Source organism: Puntigrus tetrazona, chromosome 3 (genome assembly GCF_018831695.1).
Source record: "Puntigrus tetrazona isolate hp1 chromosome 3, ASM1883169v1, whole genome shotgun sequence".
In the NCBI taxonomy this organism is placed as follows: domain Eukaryota; kingdom Metazoa; phylum Chordata; class Actinopteri; order Cypriniformes; family Cyprinidae; genus Puntigrus; species Puntigrus tetrazona.
In genome coordinates, this window is record NC_056701.1 from 28,614,312 (window position 1) to 28,634,207 (window position 19,896).

At 39.6% G+C, this 19,896-nt stretch overlaps 1 protein-coding gene across 8 annotated transcripts in view; it reads left to right on the top strand.

Annotated features, from left to right (window-relative positions):
* LOC122334878 (protein kinase C alpha type-like) overlaps positions 1 to 19,896 on the top strand; it is a 57,847-nt gene that overhangs the window by 21,508 nt on the left and 16,443 nt on the right. For 5 of the 8 annotated variants that reach the window (XR_006248835.1, XM_043232783.1, XM_043232794.1 and 2 more), the window contains exons 2-7: positions 5,839 to 5,950; positions 7,603 to 7,731; positions 14,053 to 14,209; positions 14,287 to 14,421; positions 15,569 to 15,662; positions 16,553 to 16,582. Coding sequence is in view for 7 of the 8 variants with exons in the window: in XM_043232783.1 (XP_043088718.1) it covers positions 5,938 to 5,950; positions 7,603 to 7,731; positions 14,053 to 14,209; positions 14,287 to 14,421; positions 15,569 to 15,662; positions 16,553 to 16,582 (558 nt within the window). In the remaining variant the exon portion in view is untranslated. The remainder of the gene's footprint in view (positions 1 to 5,838; positions 5,951 to 7,602; positions 7,732 to 14,052; positions 14,210 to 14,286; positions 14,422 to 15,568; positions 15,663 to 16,552; positions 16,583 to 19,896) is intronic. The other 3 variants (XM_043232788.1, XM_043232797.1, XM_043232766.1) reach the window with 2 other exon arrangements.

Here is a 19,896-nt window from a genome sequence, read left to right on the forward strand (position 1 = left end):
TGATTGTTATCATGTGCCTTCCTCACCATTCGCTGCACTTACATCGATCCATTGTATCTGAAGCTCTTTTTTTTCCCAGTAACGCAGCCGTGACATCTTTGGTCTGTCGGTTTAACAGTGAAATCAAATGCAAATGTTAACCTCGGGTGGCACGGGGATAACAGCTCAGATGATTGTGTCTGCGAGAGCTAAGCATCAGCCAGATCTTAACAACAGAGCTCCGGGCTTCATGCGTGCTCGTCTCACACAGGAAACACAGCCATTACATTATCATCCCATCTGCTTTCTGCATTACAGTAGATCATCCTCCAAGCCCAATGAGAATGTTTGTAATGTTCGATCAAGTGTCATTTTAGGATAAAGAGTCACTAGATGCACACACTTCTCACTTAAATCTGGATTTAATAATAGCCTGAGGAATACATGCTCAGCATTAAGGTTTTACAAACTTATATCTAGACGCTTAACGTTTTATAACCGCTTGTGACATGTAGTAACTATGCATGGATATTCATACAAACACCAAGAATATGAAAGCGGTCTGATTTTTAATTTCAGAAAGTGTATATACATGACATAATACATATACGTATTCAATCATATAGTATATATGGTTACATTTATTGCTATGTTCATTTCTTGCTATTGACATAGTTGTTAAGTTAGGTACTGTGTAGGCTTAGGAGGCAGAAATATGGTTCTGCAGAAAATGTGCTTTATTAAATATAATAAACAGCGGTTGCACTTTATTTTGATAGTGCACTTTAGATATTCTACTAGTTGTGAGTAACTTTAACTACATCAACTAATACATAAATAATGTCAGAGTAGACTGCTATAGAGTCATGTAGAAGGAATACTCAGCAGACAGATAGAATTTTAAAAACCTCTGAACTTTATAATGCTAATATTGCAGCAGGAGTGACGGTGGAGCAATATATTTGAACTATATATTGAGGCTTTGGTTGACAAACACGCAATATGCGGTCGATTTAGAGTGCTGTACAGACAGAATTAATACGCTCTCACAAAGACGTCTAAAACTAGTTGAGAAGCTTGAGAAGAAAGCTTTCCTGGCATATTTTTAGATAAAGAGCAGCGGGGTGCCGTTCTGAGTCGCTCAACTTTACTGGACCACTGACAGGATTGCTGTCACAGTTTTTGTTCGGCAAAAACCATTCACGTCTTTGTAAAATGTGTAATTACAAGTTTTCGAATGAGTTTTGTGAAAGCGGTAGAAACCAGAGCGGTTCTCCGTTTGATATCATGCCGTTTTTATTACAGTCAGTGTTACTTGATGGACTTTATATATTAAGAAGAAAGGCTTTGGAACACATTTCACTCAGAATGAACAAATTTTGAAATACAAAAACTGAAACATTTGAAAACATTTGTCCTTGCAGCGATGCATCCTCAAATAATATCACACACCGTTAGAGAGGCGCATTTCAGCATCATTCAATCGATGCCTCTTTAACCAGATAAAACAGACGCGTCTAATATAGGCACGTTAGTATTTTTGTAACAGGATTCCCTAAAGCTTTCCCGGATCGATTAGTGCTGTGTCTGACAAATAAAACGGCTAAGGATGTAGCTGCTTACCGCTAACTGTACGTTAATGAATCAAGCCGTGCTTGAAATGTGCATCATATGATACAGATGGAAAAACAGGTTCTTCCACTCATTTGCAGGTAACGAGTCAGCTAATTATCGACATGAAGCGATGATCATATACAGTATGTACCTGCTCCGTTTTAATGTGTGGCATCATAAAGACAATTACGCAAAGCAATCAGATTTTAAAATCCATTTTTAGCGACTAATTACGATTTATTGTTTAATAATGGCATTCGACTGTTAATAGCGTAGCTTTCCATGGTATAGCCCACAACGTTTGACTTATTTAATGTTAACTATGACTTTTCCCTCAATACATTGCTAATTTGCTGTTTATTAATAGTTAGTAAGGTAGTTGTTAGGTTTAGGTATTGGGTAGGATTAGGCTTGTAGAATAAATGTATGTAGAATAATGCATTAATATGCGCTTAATAGATTCTTCCCACATTGAGCAGAACATGATTAACATGCTTAAAACATAAAAACTAAATATTTACCAGTATATATTTAAATAGCAACTTTAACATGAGCATAATTACATGATGCTCAGATAACAGATAACACAAAAAGCTTTGTATTAATAATACAACGCAAAATATTAAGCCACGTCGAAGCAAATAAGATGTTTTAGTGACATTTAATTCTAACTAATGCTGGCTTCCAGTATGCAGCAAATGCTTTCATGCTAGGTTTGACATCATGGATAGACCGGTTAAGATGTCATTTTTGTTCTTTTCTGAAAGTTAAAGTCAGAAAGGTTCAATCTTATTCAAATCATTTTTTGCCTTTAGTGTAAAATAGTATCGGCGTCCTGTCCAGAAATGATCTTTTACTTCAGAGATTAAATCTTCCCCTCATGTAAGTGCCAGCATTCTTAAAAAACATATCTGCCCATTGCCAACAGTCTGTTTCTTGAAGGACACCGTATGTTCTCCTCGGTGTCTCCTCGGAGCAGCCAAACCGGATTAGGTAACTGATCTAGATTTGGTTGTTTTGTGCGTGGAAAGCACAGGTTGTGCATAAACCTCACACACGGAAAGTGTGCCCACAAAACGCCTAGAAATCTCAGCAGAATTGGATAGCCTGTCATTTATAGCTCTCTTGGGTAAAAAGAAGTTAAAAGCGATGTGATTTGCTGGTGTGGTCTGCTGGTTTTTTGAGCAGTTTTAGAGCTTATCAAACTGTCTCAGAGGCATTTTTACAGAGCAAATGCAGCAAAAAGTGTAAAGGGATGGCACAGATATATGATTTGCCTGCGGTCTAAACATAGCCATAATCATCACAGGTTCACAGCATCACGCACGTAATGGGCCTCTGCTCATGAGGAAACAGTCTTAAATATTCCACGAAATGTCCATCTCCTGGATTCCTCTCACAGTTTTGACTTTTACCCATCAGAGGCGTTTGACGGAGGCAGCGAGCTGTCTTTTGTCCTGTACTGTGTCTTTGGATTTCACACTGAGCTGTGGACACCAGCCATGGAAAAAAAAATGGCAAGTGTGGAAGTGTGGAGCTGCTCTGCCCAGGAACTAAAGGTCATATGCGCGTTGGCTACATTGCACACACGGACACCTGCAGTGAAAACTCACACACATATATACCGACCCGTCCTTCAATCCTCGGCTCATCCCAGGAGGAAAAAGACATAGGCTGAAGATGAGCTTTTATTTTCATCCGTGACCGATTCATCGGCCAGCAGTAAAGCTGATCGTATCGCGAATGGCATGAACAGAGAGACGGAACACACAGGATGACTGAATGTAGGGAAAATGAGGATAAACATGAGAGAAAGAGACCGCGGAAATGAAAGAGAGGCACAGGCAGGCCTCTAATAACTTCAAAGATGTGGAGTTCAAAAGTTCACCGTTGCTCCAGCACGATGAACTGTTCAATGACGTGTTTAACTCAATTGGCTGGTAGCTGTTAATTGTTTCGTTTTAAATGCAGTTTATAAAATGATTTTTTTATTTATTACTTTCGCTACCGCATGAGTTTAGGGGCACAGGTTTCTCTGATAAATTGGCATATTTAAGATCGTTTAGCAGGTAATACTGAAAATCGGTCCTCAGACTAAGTATTACTGAGATTTTAAACACAGCATTTGCGCAAGCGGTACATAACAAAGAAATGCTATCATAGCGCGCGCCCCAGTGCCGGTTTACTGGCTGACCATCTGCTCAGAGCTATGTCCTTTCCCGTCACCAGCAAAGTAAATATGTTTAGTGCATAGTAGAAGTATAGAAATTGGGTTGCAGCCATCGATAGCTAGTGCTGTGCCATAATTCTGTCGCAGCAGCTTGAGACTAGCCAGCAACGGGGGAAAAAATAGCCCAAATGCTAGTTAAGACGCCAAGGTACTAATTAGAGCGCTTCAGTGACTCATTCCGTGCCAATCACGGGGTTCTCGGGGTCGGTCCACTGTTTGTTTTCATCACACGCTCCTCCATTGGCCAGGAGGCTGGTGCACAGACTGCATCTGCTTTGCTTTGCTTGCACTCTGGCCTTTTCAATTAGTACTTAGTACAGGGTGACAAAAGCTGTCTGGAGGAAATAGCACACCGCGCAAGGCGGATCCGAACACAGCTACTTATTTTCCGCTCTTCAGTATCTGAAATATCAATTACTACACTGCATTTCTAATAGCGTGCGTAAAGTCTTGTGCATGCAGGCTTTTGATTATTGACTTGAAGTCGCGCAGCACTTTACATGTCATCCTGGCTAGGATCTAGACAGGAAGAAGCAGTGATCGTTGAAAGAACTGTCAAAGAAGAACAGTTAAATCTGACATTCAGCGATCATCTTTTATTTTTGATGCAACGCTGAGAGGCAGATAATTCTGATATAAATTCATAAACACCAGAAAAAATAGATGTGCACCAGAGTGCACGGCAACTATTTTGAATAATAGTGCAGCCTTCTGTATAATAATGGGTAATAGTTCTGAAAACAAAGCCGAATGGTGTTGGACTCAAGGATATCCAGTTTATCTCAAGGCTAATTAATACCTCAAATACCGAAATACATATCAAATAAACCTTGTGAACTTTGTAGTTCTTTGTCAGAAATACTCATTAGCAACCCGGGAACTTGTAAACACTACTTTGTTTCTCAGTGGATTGGTATAAACCTGTGCAGCCTGGCTCAAAGGCAGCTAATCAGAATGGAGCCTAGCGCTCTCATCTTCTAATACTTTTTTCTGGGTTTACTTTTTTGTGCGCAATTGAGTTTACCTAATTTGTCAAGCTTAAGATTGAAACTAGATTAAAACTGCAACTGTTACAGAAATAGAAAGCGCTTCCTAAAAGTGACACTCGACTCAGCGTTCCTCGCAGTTCTGATGTGCAGTAAAGCCAGAGTCTGACAGCTCTTTATTAATGTCAGATTAATGGTTGGGTTATGGGAAAACTTGAGGCCCCCTTAACTACATTCACATTCTCATTAATTTCAGACCGCTCAAGGACAGATTAATTGGTTGCCCCATTTGCATGGCCCAGTGAAATAACCCCACAGACTTATGATTAGCTTCCTGCTTCTGGACAGAAACCGCAGCGACGCATTTGACCTGCCGATGCGGTCAGCCTCCGTTAGGTAACTGCTTTAGTTTTTTTAGTTCGCAGTTGACCTTGGAATTCTCCTCCCAGTTCTCCTTCCAGATTTTCAGTGAAGCCAGGCCTCACTGCTACTGCTGCTCAAACTTACAGTTTTAACCTGGCACATGATAAAATGAATGGAAAAAGCAACCACCCACAACACCTTAGCAGTGTTTAGTTTAGTACCAGCAAGCAGCGGTTTCACTTTAAGCAGGAAGAATGAACTCTCTACTCCGTATGAACCATCAAAAACTGGTTTCTTGTAGCCAGACTTTTGAAACTCAGAGTTTGCTTTGTTCGCGCGACGAAAAGATGAACTTGCTCTAAAGTGTCTTAAAATATCATATGTCATAACCTAATTAGTTACTTCCTCAAAATATGTTATTTTGTTTCGTTTTTTTGTAGAATTCTGAGTAGATGTTTCTTAATCTTCTACATCTTCCAATCAGAAGCACCTTTCCAATCAATTCAGCACCTTTACCCAGGTTTACCCAGGTTTGATTGCAGAAAAGCCTGCCTACCTGGTCTCATTGCATAAATGCTCGTAACATGCAAGTTGCATCAGACTCTCCCCGACCTCTTTCTTTAGTTCGGCTTTTAAACGATTCCTCTCTTTGCCGCTTTTCTCCAGGATCCCAGGAGCAAGCACAAGTTTAAGATCCACAGCTACGGCAGTCCCACCTTCTGCGACCACTGTGGATCACTGCTGTACGGCCTCATCCACCAGGGGATGAAATGTGACAGTGAGTGAGAACCTTGCCCTTTTGCACTCTCTCAAGAACATCTTCTCTTAACCAATTGAAACCTGCAACAAATTAAAAAGGATCAGTATAAAAGGGCAGCTCCTGCCTTAGGCCTGCCAAATTCGTCTGTTTCTGCTTTTCTCGTCCGTTATGAGGTCAGACGTGCTTAGGTTTTGCATTTTGCGTAGATGCCTCCGTCGTTTGAACCTGTTCCTCTCGAACGCTCTGGCTCCGAGACGACGCACAACAGCGATTTTCTGTTTCCGCATTTCAACTTCAGCCTCGCTCGCTGCTGCCCGGTAGCAAAAGCCATGCTGATATATACGTTTCCAAGTAAAAACACTCCAACGAAAAAGATTTGCTTGTCGTCAACATGAAATTAACCTTCAAAAGAATTCATCGGCGCATGTTATTCTAAGCGTGAAAGGCTATTAACTATAACTTTTCCCTCAATAAATTCTTGCTTATTAATAGTTAGTAAGGTAGTTATTACGTTTAGGATTAGGGACGTAGAATAAGGTCATTTAGAATAAGGCATGTACTTAATTAGCACTAATAAATGGCTAATGTTCTAATAATAGGCATGCTAATAAGCAAACAATAAGTCTTTTCATTATGTGCTTTGTTCATACAAATGAAAAGTGAACGTGGATTAGCCAAAAATTCTCACAATTATATTTCCTTGAAAAATCGTATTTCTGTGGCAGTCAGTTTTGCATTTAAAATAGCTTTGTGTACAGCTCCTACACTTATTTTATTAAAACCCCAGAAACAAATTTGCAACCCAGGCTCAATGAAAATACGCGCTCGTGGCGACGTTTCAGCAAAACCAATATTACATTCCTTGCTACATGTTTTGCGGCAGTTGCAAAGTTAAATGCTCGATGAGTGGTGCTAAAATGTGCATTCGGTACATGACCGTGGCTATGTTTTTAGCATGTTTGTTCAAGCACATGCTGCAGTGGTTCGTAATTTAAATGTGCGGGGAGTGTGACTAAAGGTTTAATGCTCTATCGAGTTGGAAAAAAAACACACTCACTCACCAAACCCAACCCTAAAACCCCTCAGTGGTGTTAACGTTTGTTGGGGAAACACTGATATTTTAATATTTTTCTCATATGCTGGTTTAAGCTGTTTTGTTGAATCGTAGTTTCGTGAGACTCATGCAAGAACTCCTTGCCTCACAAGTACAACTCTGTATCATGAGAGTTACCTGCATTTAAAAACGGCTGAATATGAATCTGTGAATGCGTAGTGTTCAAAAGTATCGGTTTTCAAATCTCCAAGCATTTTTTTTGAAGGCATACCATGATATAAATGAAAAATTAGGCTTTCTTTAATGAACTGTGGCTCTGTAAATGAAAAATGTAATCGTCCTTAACGTTCATTCCAACTAGAAACTGCATTTTTTTTCCAATTAACCTGTTAAAAGTATTATTAAGCAGAAGAAGGGAGCCATTATGCTGAATTGGCTGTTGTGGATATAGACAACTTATTACAATTGAATACATTTGTAATATACTAAATCATACCCTTATACAGATTTCTCCTGTTGAAAGAACTGCGGAAGGAAACCGGGTTGTGAATGCCATGTCATATCGACTTTATTATGTCCCGTAGTGTTTACAGATGCTTCTCTCTCTTATTCTCAGCCTGCGACATGAACGTTCATAAGCAGTGCGTGATGAACGTGCCAAGTCTGTGCGGCACCGACCACACTGAGCGCAGAGGAAGACTCTTTCTCAAGATCGAGGTCAGCGGAGACAGACTTCACGTCACAGGTCAGCATCCCACATGAACTGGGGGGGAAAAAAAGACTTTTATTTTGTCATCTCAAAGTTACATTGTTTTTGCTTTCGTGCAGAAACACATAGTGTCTTCTGATACTGAACATCATGCGGTTACTGAAACCACGTCTTCTTTCTTTGCGTGGAACATTTGGGAAGCATTACGCAAATATGTCCACACTGTGACTTAGACATGTGGGGGCGTGTTTAATGTGCCATTTTAGCCTGTTCTGGATCAGCCTTCTCTTTTAGAATGTAGCATAAATCCTTTCGTGAGAGACTTTGAGAGCTTTGTTACTCTGCAGATCTTATACGTGCACGCACCACACTAAAAAACAGAAATCACATGATATTACCCCTTTAAAAAACACGGATGTCATTTTCAGGAAGACCAAAGCAATCTACCAATAGCTGTTTTTGTATTTGGCTTTTAAATACAGGCCTCAATAACAGGACTAACAGAGAGCTTAGTATATCACCCTATATCACCATTACTAGCATATTAGTCCATACCTACCCCATACCTGAATGTAACAAGTACCTTGCTAACTATTAAAAAGAAGCAAATTAGGAGCTTATTGAGGCAAAAGTCATAGCCAATAGTTAGTTAACACTGAGAACTGGTCCTCAAACTAAAGTGTGACCAAATATTCAGTAACACAGTCGTTCACATTAGTCTTATTACTCAGATTTTATAATACTTTGATGCTGTTTTTCCACAGACTGCCAGTTAGCATTAAGCTATCATGGGAGGTCATGTGTTGGGGGTTGAGTGGGTTTAGAGATTGAGTGTGTGTGCGCGCGTGTGTGTGTTTGGAGGACTTGGGTCGCAGCAGGACACGGGCAGGCAGCAGGTATGAGGGAGCTTAGCTTATGCCAGATGTCTGGCCTGATGCCCGGCTGCTGTGATGGTGGGGGTTTATGTGGGGGAGGAGACTTGTATGCCAGCCTGTGGCCGTTCAGAGACTCTTGCTCCAGTGAACACATTCCTGTGAGCTGGCACCTCTTCCCTGCTGTGAGAATATCATCTCTGCTTATCTCTGACCTTACACGCACAGATATGCTGAAGTCAAGCAGGGCTTTCACACTGATCCGCTGATAATTACTGTATAGGTATATCGGAAGAAGTTATTATGGTTATAGTGGATGAAGCAGCCATATTCTACACTGTTTGCATTTTATTTGCCCTGAAATGGACTTGATGATGTTAGTCAAATGTTCTTTACTACTACACACACACACATCATCTCGTGACAGTTCTTATATTCATGTTGTTCCAAACCTCTTCTTCAGAATACCTAGCAGATTACTGTTCATCTAAAAGTCTTGGCAATCAAAATTTTTAACCTTCAAAAATGTCATAAAGGCATCACGCGACTCCAGCGATTTAATCCCAATTTTATGAAGTGATGTGATTTACTTGCATGTGGAAACCAAATATCTTTTTTTATGAAGCTTTTATGACCTTCTTGGAGTTTTTGATGCATTTTTGATTACTTGGACTTTCGGGAGATTGCCAAAACTCATTTGTATTTTAAAGATGAATGACAGTCTCATGCGTTCAGAATCAAATGAAGGTCAGTAGATGATGACAGAATTGTCATTTTTGAGAGAACCACCCTTTTAAAATTTAAATGACTGTTTTGCTACTGTACCTTTAAGTAGATAATACAGCATGGTCATTGAAAAACAAATAATGTAGTGTACGCTAATGTGCTCAAATACTCAAGGCCCATTATATTAATATTATCCATTAAAATGTCCATAGATTTCGAAAAAGGACACAAAGAGAGCCTACGTTTATGTTAACTGGAAATGGTTATAGCCAAAGTTTTGCGTTGTGAGCATGAGGTGCTATGACATATGACTCCGAATTTTCTGCTTATTAATAGTTGTTAAGTTTAGGTGCTGGGTAGTATTAGGGATGTAGAATATGTGCTTAAGTAGTCATAAAGACGATAGTTGTAATAAAAGACAATACGTTAATAAAAGGCGTGCTAATGATAAGTTAGTTAATATTGATCCCTATACTAAAGTGTCTCCCATCAAACCAATCATTGGCTGGATTCGAGGGAAGCATTAACACACGCTTCTTGTGTCTGTAGAAAATGGTTCTTCATGGGGTTTGTGTGCTCTGAGGTGAACTTGATTAAATTTGTCCAGCCAGGAACACGGCATCCATGTGCACATGTTCTGCACACAATAAATACACACAAATACACGCTCTGGGCAGGGTGTCCTCTTTTACTCACGCTCTTAAGACCTAAGTGCATCGGACATCACAGTTCTGTCCATACGGTTGGTATGAAAGTGTTTTTGCGAACTTGGCTATTTATCCATATTTACACTACATTAGTCATCATCTATTCAGCCGTGCTTTTCAGTGCAGGGTGTTAGCCTGATGGTTAAATATCGGGCATCATTTAAGGAATCGATGTTAAACAAATGGTTGATACAAGAATTGCTAGCTGGAAGTGTTCGGTCAACCGGTTTCATTAGACGATAATGCTCGGCTAGGACTAATTTCACATTTTTTTTACTTTTTTGACTTTAACTGTAAGACTGCGCAACTGTCTGTTGTGATGTGGAGCACCAGATACCAGCTGTAAATCACAAGTATGTCCCAAGGCAAATTTCCCACGGGATTGGCAACTTCCTGCCTGCCTGTAGTATCTCAAACTCTTGATCAATGTAGCTGGGCTGACACAAGCTGTCTTATATTGGTGATAGTTTTACTGTTTTACTGTTGGGTTAGACATTTTTCTTCGAACTGACCAATGAGATGCAAGCTGCTGCTCTTAGACAGTCCGCACGGTTCCTATGAACGCAGAAAAGCTAGAAAAATTTTAGACCGTGTCTATCAGACCTCAAGAAGTAACAGAATATAATCAAGCAAACAAACAAACTTTTTTAATTATAGGTCCAGTTAAAATGCTCTGTTATAGGCGTGATGTATTGTGGACTTGGCTATGATTGGCTAATAGTTGTATATGTTTGACAGCAGACATCCTTAACAGATAGACACTGCTGTTTTTTAGGTTAAAACGCATCTCATCGCAAAAGTTCTCATCAAACTGTCTGTAACAACAGCAACCATGTAATAAACTCACACTTACTCACAGTTGTTGCGACATTACTGTCAGATCCAATATAGTCAGCACAGCATGGCCTTTCAATTTCAGTCTTCCTGAAAGTTCCACATAGAATTGGGCCTTGTTTGTAAAAAACGACATATGCACTTTTATCCAAAAGGGACCAGAGTTCTGTCTCTACTACAGTAGAAATCCACCGTAAAATTAAATGAACAAAGAACTGACTTCTTACTTTGGAATCAGCTGTGATGATACTTCTTATTTTCTTTATAATAATCAATGATTCTTAAACAGCAAAGAATGGTCTCGTGTGACACTGAAGACTGAAGACTAAACATTCTCTTCTATCACTTTCTACTGTAGTAGAGACAGAACTCTGGTCCCTTTTGGATAAAAGTGCATATGTCGTTTTGTAAATTAAAAACAGATTGAAGAGAGGCATTCCAGCTGTTCGCAATCAACCCCTCTTGCATTGTTTTCAATCAGCTTTTTTTGCGTATGAGACCTCCGGTTCCGATCGCTATCTGTAGGCCTGAACTTCTGGAGTCTGTTTGTCTTCTTTAAGGGTTTTATTACATAACCCCCCCCTCTTCCCCTAAGCTTGGCCCGAGCTAAACACGTTGGTGGTCCCTATCAGCGCTTCCCTCATGGATCCCATTTGTAACGGGGGGCTCAAGCGATGTAAGTCTTACCGTGGGTCCTGCCTGAGGTACGGCTCAGTCTTATCAGCCTCTTTCTCTCTGGATTCTGGAAGCGTTATAACGGTTAAAGAGTTTCTCTCCACACAGTTGATGGAAATGTTGTGGTTATTATTTAAAGCGGTGACTGTAGGTGATATTAGTGTCTGCCGGTTGGGATTCACTTCCTGTTTTTTTTACCTGTGACTCATTTTGGCATTAGATCAGGCCTTTGACGGCGTAGCTGTGATACGCTGGTCGAGGTGATGCTGATGGGTCGTCAAACGGGAGGATGAAGATGGTATTATTGGCGTTATGCATTGTTTCCTTTCTGGAAACAGTGTCTATTCAATGCGCACAAGCTTTCTGTGGAGGTAGCTTTTCGCAGGTTAAGTATTTCGCAAGCATTTTCGTGTTTCGATTGAGATCCATTGCTGTTTTCGTACGAGAGTTCGTTTATTCCAGGCTGAAGTCAGACGGAGGAATCTTGGCTGACCCTTTCTGTTTTGTGGATAAACAATAGGAAGAAACGAGCTCATCTGACTGCATTATCAGATTACCCAGCATGCCGTGGACCGGACATTTGGTGGTTATGTAACAGCACATCTGAATTTCTCAGGCTATTCGTGCGATTGGAGCGTCTATGGAAAACCACATGTAAAAATAGCCTTTGAAGATTACGTTTTAGGAATTCACGCCGCCATCCGTTAATATCAGTCAGATACGTTTGGCTGAAGTTGAGGATGACATACCGTATCATGGGCAGCATTATGAAGAGGAAACGTTATGATAATTTTATCAGCCATAGTTTCAAATGCATTTTTCATCTAAACATTCTTATGAAGCTGATGCCAAATAGCAACTCTGGCCTTCATAAACTCACTGGATTATTAACTAAGATTAAATAAATATGATGCTACAGTAGGGGGAAAAAAAACAAAACAAACAATACTATTTCAGATTAATTTAATGTGTTACTTGTCATTTGGTCACACTTTATTTCAAGGTATTTGTTCTCACTATTAACTATGGATTTTGCCTCAATAAACTCATGATTTGACGCTTATTAGTAGTTAATTAAGTAGTAGTTAAGTTCAGGTATCGGGTTAGAGATGTACAAAGTGGTCAAGCAGAATATGTGCTTTGTAACGACTCATAAACCGACAATGTTGTTATAATAGGCATGCTAATAAGAAACTAGTTAATAGTGAGAACTGGTTTAGTCCATGTTTTCTGTTGCTGCTTGAGCTAACTAGCTAACTAAACAGTGTTTTCCGCATATCTGCCATATATTAAGAGCAAAAAGCCTCGAACCTTTAATACTTTTAATAAAACAAAGTCTGAGCTATTAAATTCTATAGAAAAATTATCTGAAATTCAAACAATATGTCTTCGTGTGGCATCACGGACTACTTCCTTGACATTTTGTCTTCTGCTAGTTATAGCACAAAGTAAACACGAATGAATAGCAGAAAGTGCTCAACCCCAGAAAGATGTAATTAAAACGCTTGCATATAATATGTTTTGTCGTGTTTACTTACCTCGGAAAATCAATTTAATGTACATTCATTGGTCAGCTGGGAAACACAAATTCTAGAGAGCATTACGGTACATTTATATTATGTGGTAATTATAGGTGTTCATAGGTGTCGGTGTTCATCTTTTTTTGGGCGGGGGACAACTTTTAACGCATCATGTTAAAGAGAAGTGTAAAGAGAAAGACGATTTAGCTGGAATTAACAGCAGCGGATCTTTTTCTATCTGAAAAGCCTCAGAAGAGCAAGTGGAAGCGAAGGGATGCACGCGGCGCTTCCTCGTAGATGTCGTATCTAAGCAACAGCCGCAGAAAAAGCCTCGATTCTTGTCGACGTCTCTCCGTCAGCCACCGAGTGTAGGCGATGCGGAGAGTCAAATTAATGGCCACTATCACTGCCAGACCTTGGGATTGAGTTTTTCTGTGTTTCTTAAAAGATTTGAGTGATGTTTTCCGCGCATTCGGATTTGGGAAAAAACTGTGAGCTCTGTTTAAGTTGCTACCTGATGTGAAAAAGACCGAAAGAGACACGTCTCCACCTTTTGGTCGATAACAGAAATGCAACCCGCCCGTTTCATTTTTTTTGAACAGTTGCTCAGTTGCTGTCTGAGAATGATTTAGGAGTAATGCTAATGTACTTGAAAACGTGCTTAAACGGCGCCGCTTTCTGTACCCATATGTTCCTCGAAACCCGTTTTATACGTGATTGCCGTTTAAACATCGACAGTTGTGTGTAATCGCCGTAATAATTATGCTTAGAACATTAGCTATTATTAATGTTCTTCGAACATTAGCTATCTCAAACTTGATCGCACTTTATCTTAAGGTCCAATTCTCGCTATTAACAAACGAACTATGACTTTTGCCTCTGTAAACTTGCTCCAGTTTGGTCCTCATTAATAGTTAGGCAATCGTTAAGTTTAGGCATCGCAATTGTACTGAAGTGTTGATGTTTTCTCTTGTTTCTGTTTGGTTTCAAGATTTTTATTCGATTTCTTTCTCTTTAATAAAGTGGGCGAGGCCCGAAACCTGATTCCCATGGACCCCAATGGCCTGTCAGACCCGTATGTGAAGCTCAAACTCATCCCGGACCCCAAGAACGAGACCAAACAGAAGACCCGCACTATCCGCTCCTCGCTCAACCCCACCTGGAACGAGTCCTTCATCTTGTGAGTCTTGTCAGTTGCGAACCCGCCTTTCCGACGGCGTTGTAGAAGTGTTTTCTCACGTGTGTGTTTGTGTGCAGCAAGTTAAAGCCTTCGGATAAGGAGCGTCGCCTGTCTGTGGAGGTGTGGGATTGGGACAGAACCACCCGTAATGACTTCATGGGCTCTATGTCCTTTGGTGTGTCGGAGCTGATCAAAGCTCCTATAAGTGGCTGGTGAGTCAAACGCACTGACACAACAAACTGTAAAAAAAGTTACAGCGGTTGTTGCAATGTTTTACGTTACTTGCGTGTTGCTTTTTCTCGTCTGGGTTGGGCTTGCTTGTTTGTTTTTATATATGTCGAATATTAAAGCCAGAAATGAATAACCCTCCGGCTGTAAATTTGGTTGCGTTTTAGAATAGCTAACATTTATTAACTATTAACTACGACTTTTTCCTCAATACCGTTAGAATTTGCTGCTTATTAATAGTTAGTAAGGTAGTTATTAAGTTTAGGATTGGGGATGTAGAATAAGGCATTAATATGTGCTTATTTAGTACTAATATATGGCTAATATTCTAGTAATATGCATGTTAATAAGCGACTGATAGGTGTAACTGTAAAATAAACTGTTACCGTAAATGTAAAAAAAATGTGCTTAATAGTATTAGCCGCAAAGACATATATTAATAAAACAGGATTAAATATATATATATAAAAATAGTTATTTTACAGATTATTATAGGTTTGTGTCGTATTCTGAATTTGATTTTCACAGTTTTTAGCCATATTGAAGAATGCTGAATATGAGATGAGTACATGCATATTTACATTTAGTCTAGAAGTACGGTAACCATTATGTTTATGTGTTTCCTAACCTAAATTGTTACCAAGATCTTTAAACAAAATAAAAAAAATGTTGTACAGGCTTTATTTTCGAGGTCCAATTTTCACTCTCTAATTTTAGGTATGGGGTTGGAATTAACGGAAACAATTTGGTAACGCAGAATAAGACATATATATGAGATATATAAGTACTAATAAACAGCCAATGTCATAGCTAACAAGCAACTGCTTAATAGTTATAATTGGTCCCTATTATTTAGGTTTACTCTCAGCGTGTAGTTTCGACAGTATATCTTATAAAATTACAGAACGATCCATGGACAAAAGAGTGTGATTTAATTTTAATATCTCTGGTCCTCTGAGAGGCCCTCCGCTTCAAATGAGTGTATGTGAGAGAAAGTTCCCAGGAACCCAGAGACCAGATCTGCTATCTCAGCTTTAATATATCGTATTTATGACAGCCATTGGAAAGCCTGGATTGTATCAATACACTGTTTAATGTTTCACCTTTGCCTGATATTCTCTTGTTTGGCAGGTATAAGATGTTAAACCAGGAGGAGGGTGAGTACTACAATGTGCCCATCCCAGAGGAGAACGACATCAACCTGGAGCTGAGGCAGAAGTTCGAGGTGAGAGTGCGTGTTTATCTCTCCAAACGCGTTCGTTCGCGACTCGCTGTCGTTCCAGAGGAGCGCCGAAGAGTCCCGCGCGGCTGTTCGTTCTCAAGTCAAGTCAACGTTGAAATAACGGCGGCGCTGAATCGTAGGACGCGATAATACAGATTAGACTACTAGATCGTGACTCTCGAAGACCAAAAAGCCACGGTCAGGATCGCCATGGCAACCGTTTCCATGGCGAGATCTCGCGGTTGGTGGGATGCCGAGGGATGCCAGGGACACGATGGGCGCTGAGATCCCTTTGTCAAGTGTTTGTTTATGCGATGACTGTTCGGCTTCACGATTCTATTATGTGTCTCTCTCTTTGGAAACCCCTGTTTTGTTTTTTTTCCACATCGAACGGTCTTTTTCGCTGTTTTCCTTCTTCTGTGGTATCGTGGAAACCAGGCCTGGCGTACGAAGGTCATGGTTGTTTTGACAGAGTTTAGGAATCACGATTCTCAGATGAATAAGCGGTTTGAACTACTTTGAAAGACTAAACTTTACAGAACGGGGACTAGGTATTGCGCCATTAGGACGCATCGTTGGATCGCCTTGTAACATTTTTATCGACTAGGTTCATTTCAAACGCTCTCCTAGCACCTGCGAGCAGAAATAATGACGAGTAAGACTAGACAGCTAGGTCGAATGCTTTCCGTCTGCCAAGCTTCTTGCCAATGCTTGTGTCTGACAGCGAGTGATTTGTCCCTGACTGATCCTCTCCTTGTTCTGTGACGTTTGTTTCCTGCCTCTCTGTGTCTACAGCAGACGTCTGAAGAGAAAAGACTTGCTGTGTCTCCACAGTCCCTGTGTGTCCCGTATGCAGATAGCAGACTAACATTGCAGTTTTTTCCCTCTTATAGGCCTGTCAGTTCAATATCCACCTGCTGAAGGTAGCCTCCTCTCTCTGCCCTGCTCGCCTCTCGCCTGTCTCTGTCTGTTCATCTCAGATTATTATAATTCACTCCTCTGATTATTTGTGCGGCTCAGGCTGCTACAAAAAAATCAGATTTACTAACAAAGATGCAATCCGACCTCTCACGGGTTTCCGTTCACTTCCGCCACGCAATTCCACGCGCACTTTCTTGTTCTCTTTCTTTATCGCTCCAATGAACATCCCGTGACATCTGACCTCTGATCGGCGGAAAAAGGTCACACAGCTGTTGCCATCTGAGCATAAAAATAAGATAGTTTGATTGATATTATTTCTGTATTTCAAATGAAATATATATACAGCTATATATACAGATATATATAGGCACAATACATGCCAATGCGAAATTAATTTTGTGTTTTGCAAGTTATCACATTAACATTTATTCGCTTTATTTTGTCTTATTACATGTTTATTCTAGTTCTCCCGCCACAAGCACTGCAGTTGTTAGTAAATAGCACAGCAGAGCACAGAAGCTAAAGGACAGGCAATGATCTTTTGGCTGTTTGTGATCTGCGTCAGCCTTCTATAAATCATAGAAGGTTCCCTCACACTCTTGACTCTGAGCATGCTTCATGTGCATCCTGAACGAATGACGAACTAGATCGCATCTTTTTGTCTAGCTCCACAGAAAGATTCTGTTCTAGTCACAGAATGAAAAAGTGTATTAACGCCGTTTTTGTTTCACTGCGCCGTTGATGGTCTCGAGTGCACTAGTGTTTGGGTTTGCATGTAGATGTGAAGCTCACATACATGAGATCTCCAATAGGGGGCAGCACTTGTTAACTTTAGATGCGTCTGCTGTTTGCTATTTCTCAAAGAGAAACCTGCTAATGAAATGCTTGTTCAACCTTTAAATGTGTGCGTGTGAGAATAGATGGATAACAATGTATCATTGGGCCACTGTGTAGAGTATTTTCTGTATATAATTAGGAAGTGTACATATATTTTACACTGTGTTTAACTTGTGTATACTTAACTTAAAATCTATGAATTAGGTTCTATTACATTGTAATTACAGTTCAATTAACATGTAATTACATCATGTAATTTAAAATGACCGTTTTAATTTGTACCCCAGTCTAGATAGCATTATGTCCTATCATATTAATATAAATCATGATAGCTGCTTGGGTGGCTAAATGGTAACTCTCCTTCTTTTAAATGTTTTTACACAGGATGTTTATACACTGCATTTATTTAGAGTTTTACGACTTTTTTGGATCTAAAACCGTTCCTTGAGGAACACCAGTGCTAAACGTAACTACTTACTGAGTATCGCAGGCTGTAAAAGTGTTAAATTAAAGCGTTATTCTAACGGTGTTAACCTGAAGCCTCTAAATGACTTTAAAGACAAATAACTGCGTCATCAGCCCCAAGACTGCAGTTTATCCTCAAGCAGCACTACTTAATATAATTTAAAACAACTTCTCAAGAACCTTAATTCTTGAGACCCTTAAACTGCGTTTTACTTCAGATGACAAATACACTATTGTTTTGTCAGTAATGTAATTTTTTGTGTAATCTATGAAAAAATTTGTGATAATACACTAGTTTTATTTGGTTTCCAGCAAATGAGACATTTTTTTTATTATTTGATCTTCTAACCACTTCTGTGTTTAAGAAGTCTACAAGAAAGCTCTCTGTGTTTAATAACTGAGCACCGTTAATCTAAAATCAACCACACGATGGCTCCCTTCTTACAGTAGGTTTATCATCCGAAACGTTTAACAGATGCTTTCAATTCAGTGTGGTTTATGAGGTTTATACAGCACAAAAGATTGATACTAAAGGGGCAGTAACATTATTAGCTAAAAACAAATTGTTGAGAAGAGCTTCTGTGTGTTGGTACCTTAAATGTGACGTAGTAGCTGCTAGCTTGTCCATTCGTATTCACCATATCAGCGCACTTAGAGTAACATAACTGATCATTGAAAAATTAGGCATGACAGCACTGATTTACTTAATAATGCTGCTGAAAGTCACGTCATTTTGTAATATCTAACCATGTAAGTCTGCACACCTGCCTAAAACACATTAGTTATTTCTAGATGACATTAGGATGGCACTACTTTAATAATTCTGGGAAATCATTAACAGTGTGACAGGATTTAAAACAGCCTCCTCAAATTAAATTAACACGTGAAACCTTTGATAATTCTTTTTGACATTTCTACATCACGATGTCTGTGCAGTCAGAGGACACACAGTGATGGTGTTCCTCTTATCTCAGAGACACTAACTGGCTCTTATGTTAAATGGAGGTCTTTTCCATTACAAAAATGTTATATTTTAATAAGATTTTAAACATTCTATGACATATTATGTTGTAGCGCTAATATGCTTTTTTGTGCCAGATCACTTTAGAAGTGTTAAAACACCATCAGAATTTTAACAGGATTGACAGCATGATTTTATAGATATGGAGCATAGGGCATTTATTAGAAGGGAAAATAATATTGCTGTTTTTTTATATCAAATTTGTTAGCTATTGTTTATGGTACAAAATCATGGTAATCAATCAATCTAGGTGTTCTGGTCTCTGATGAACATAATCTCTGGGTGCTGATCTACCATCTAGTCTGGATACAAACTGTGAAAACAGATTGAGAAAGAGACAGGACTAATATTAGCGTAGATGCCATTCTTTTTACGATGTCACAAGTACATCGTATTTTAGGAGTAGTGTTCCCGGTTCCAGCAAATCTAAGTAATGCAGCCTAAAAAATCCTTTAACGGATTTGAATAATAAAAAGTGTGTTGGTGTGTTATGTGTAGGCTAAGTTAAAAAGATGTGTCTTTAATCTAGATTTAAACTGGCAGAGTGTGTCTGCTTCCCGAACAGAGTTAGGGAGATTGTTCCAGAGTTTAGGTGCTAGATAGGAAAATGATTTACAGACGCTAGAAACATGGTTTTCGAACGAAAGATTGCTGTCAAACAGCACACCTAGGTTCCTAACTGATGATGAAGAATTAACAGAGCAGCCATCAAGTGTTAGACTGTGTTCTAGATTATTATGTGGGTGTTGTTTTAGGTCCAATTATTAGCACCTCCGCATTAAGAAGTTACTCATCATCCAGTTTTTTATATCGACTATGCATTCTGTTAGATTCTCAATTTGGTGTGTATCACCAGGCTGCGCTGAAATATAGAGCTGAGTATCATCAGCATAGCAGTGAAAGCTAACACCATGTCTCCTGATGATATCTCCCAGAGGTAACATGTACAGGTTGAAAAGTAACGGTCCTAGCACTGAGCCTTGAGGAACTCCA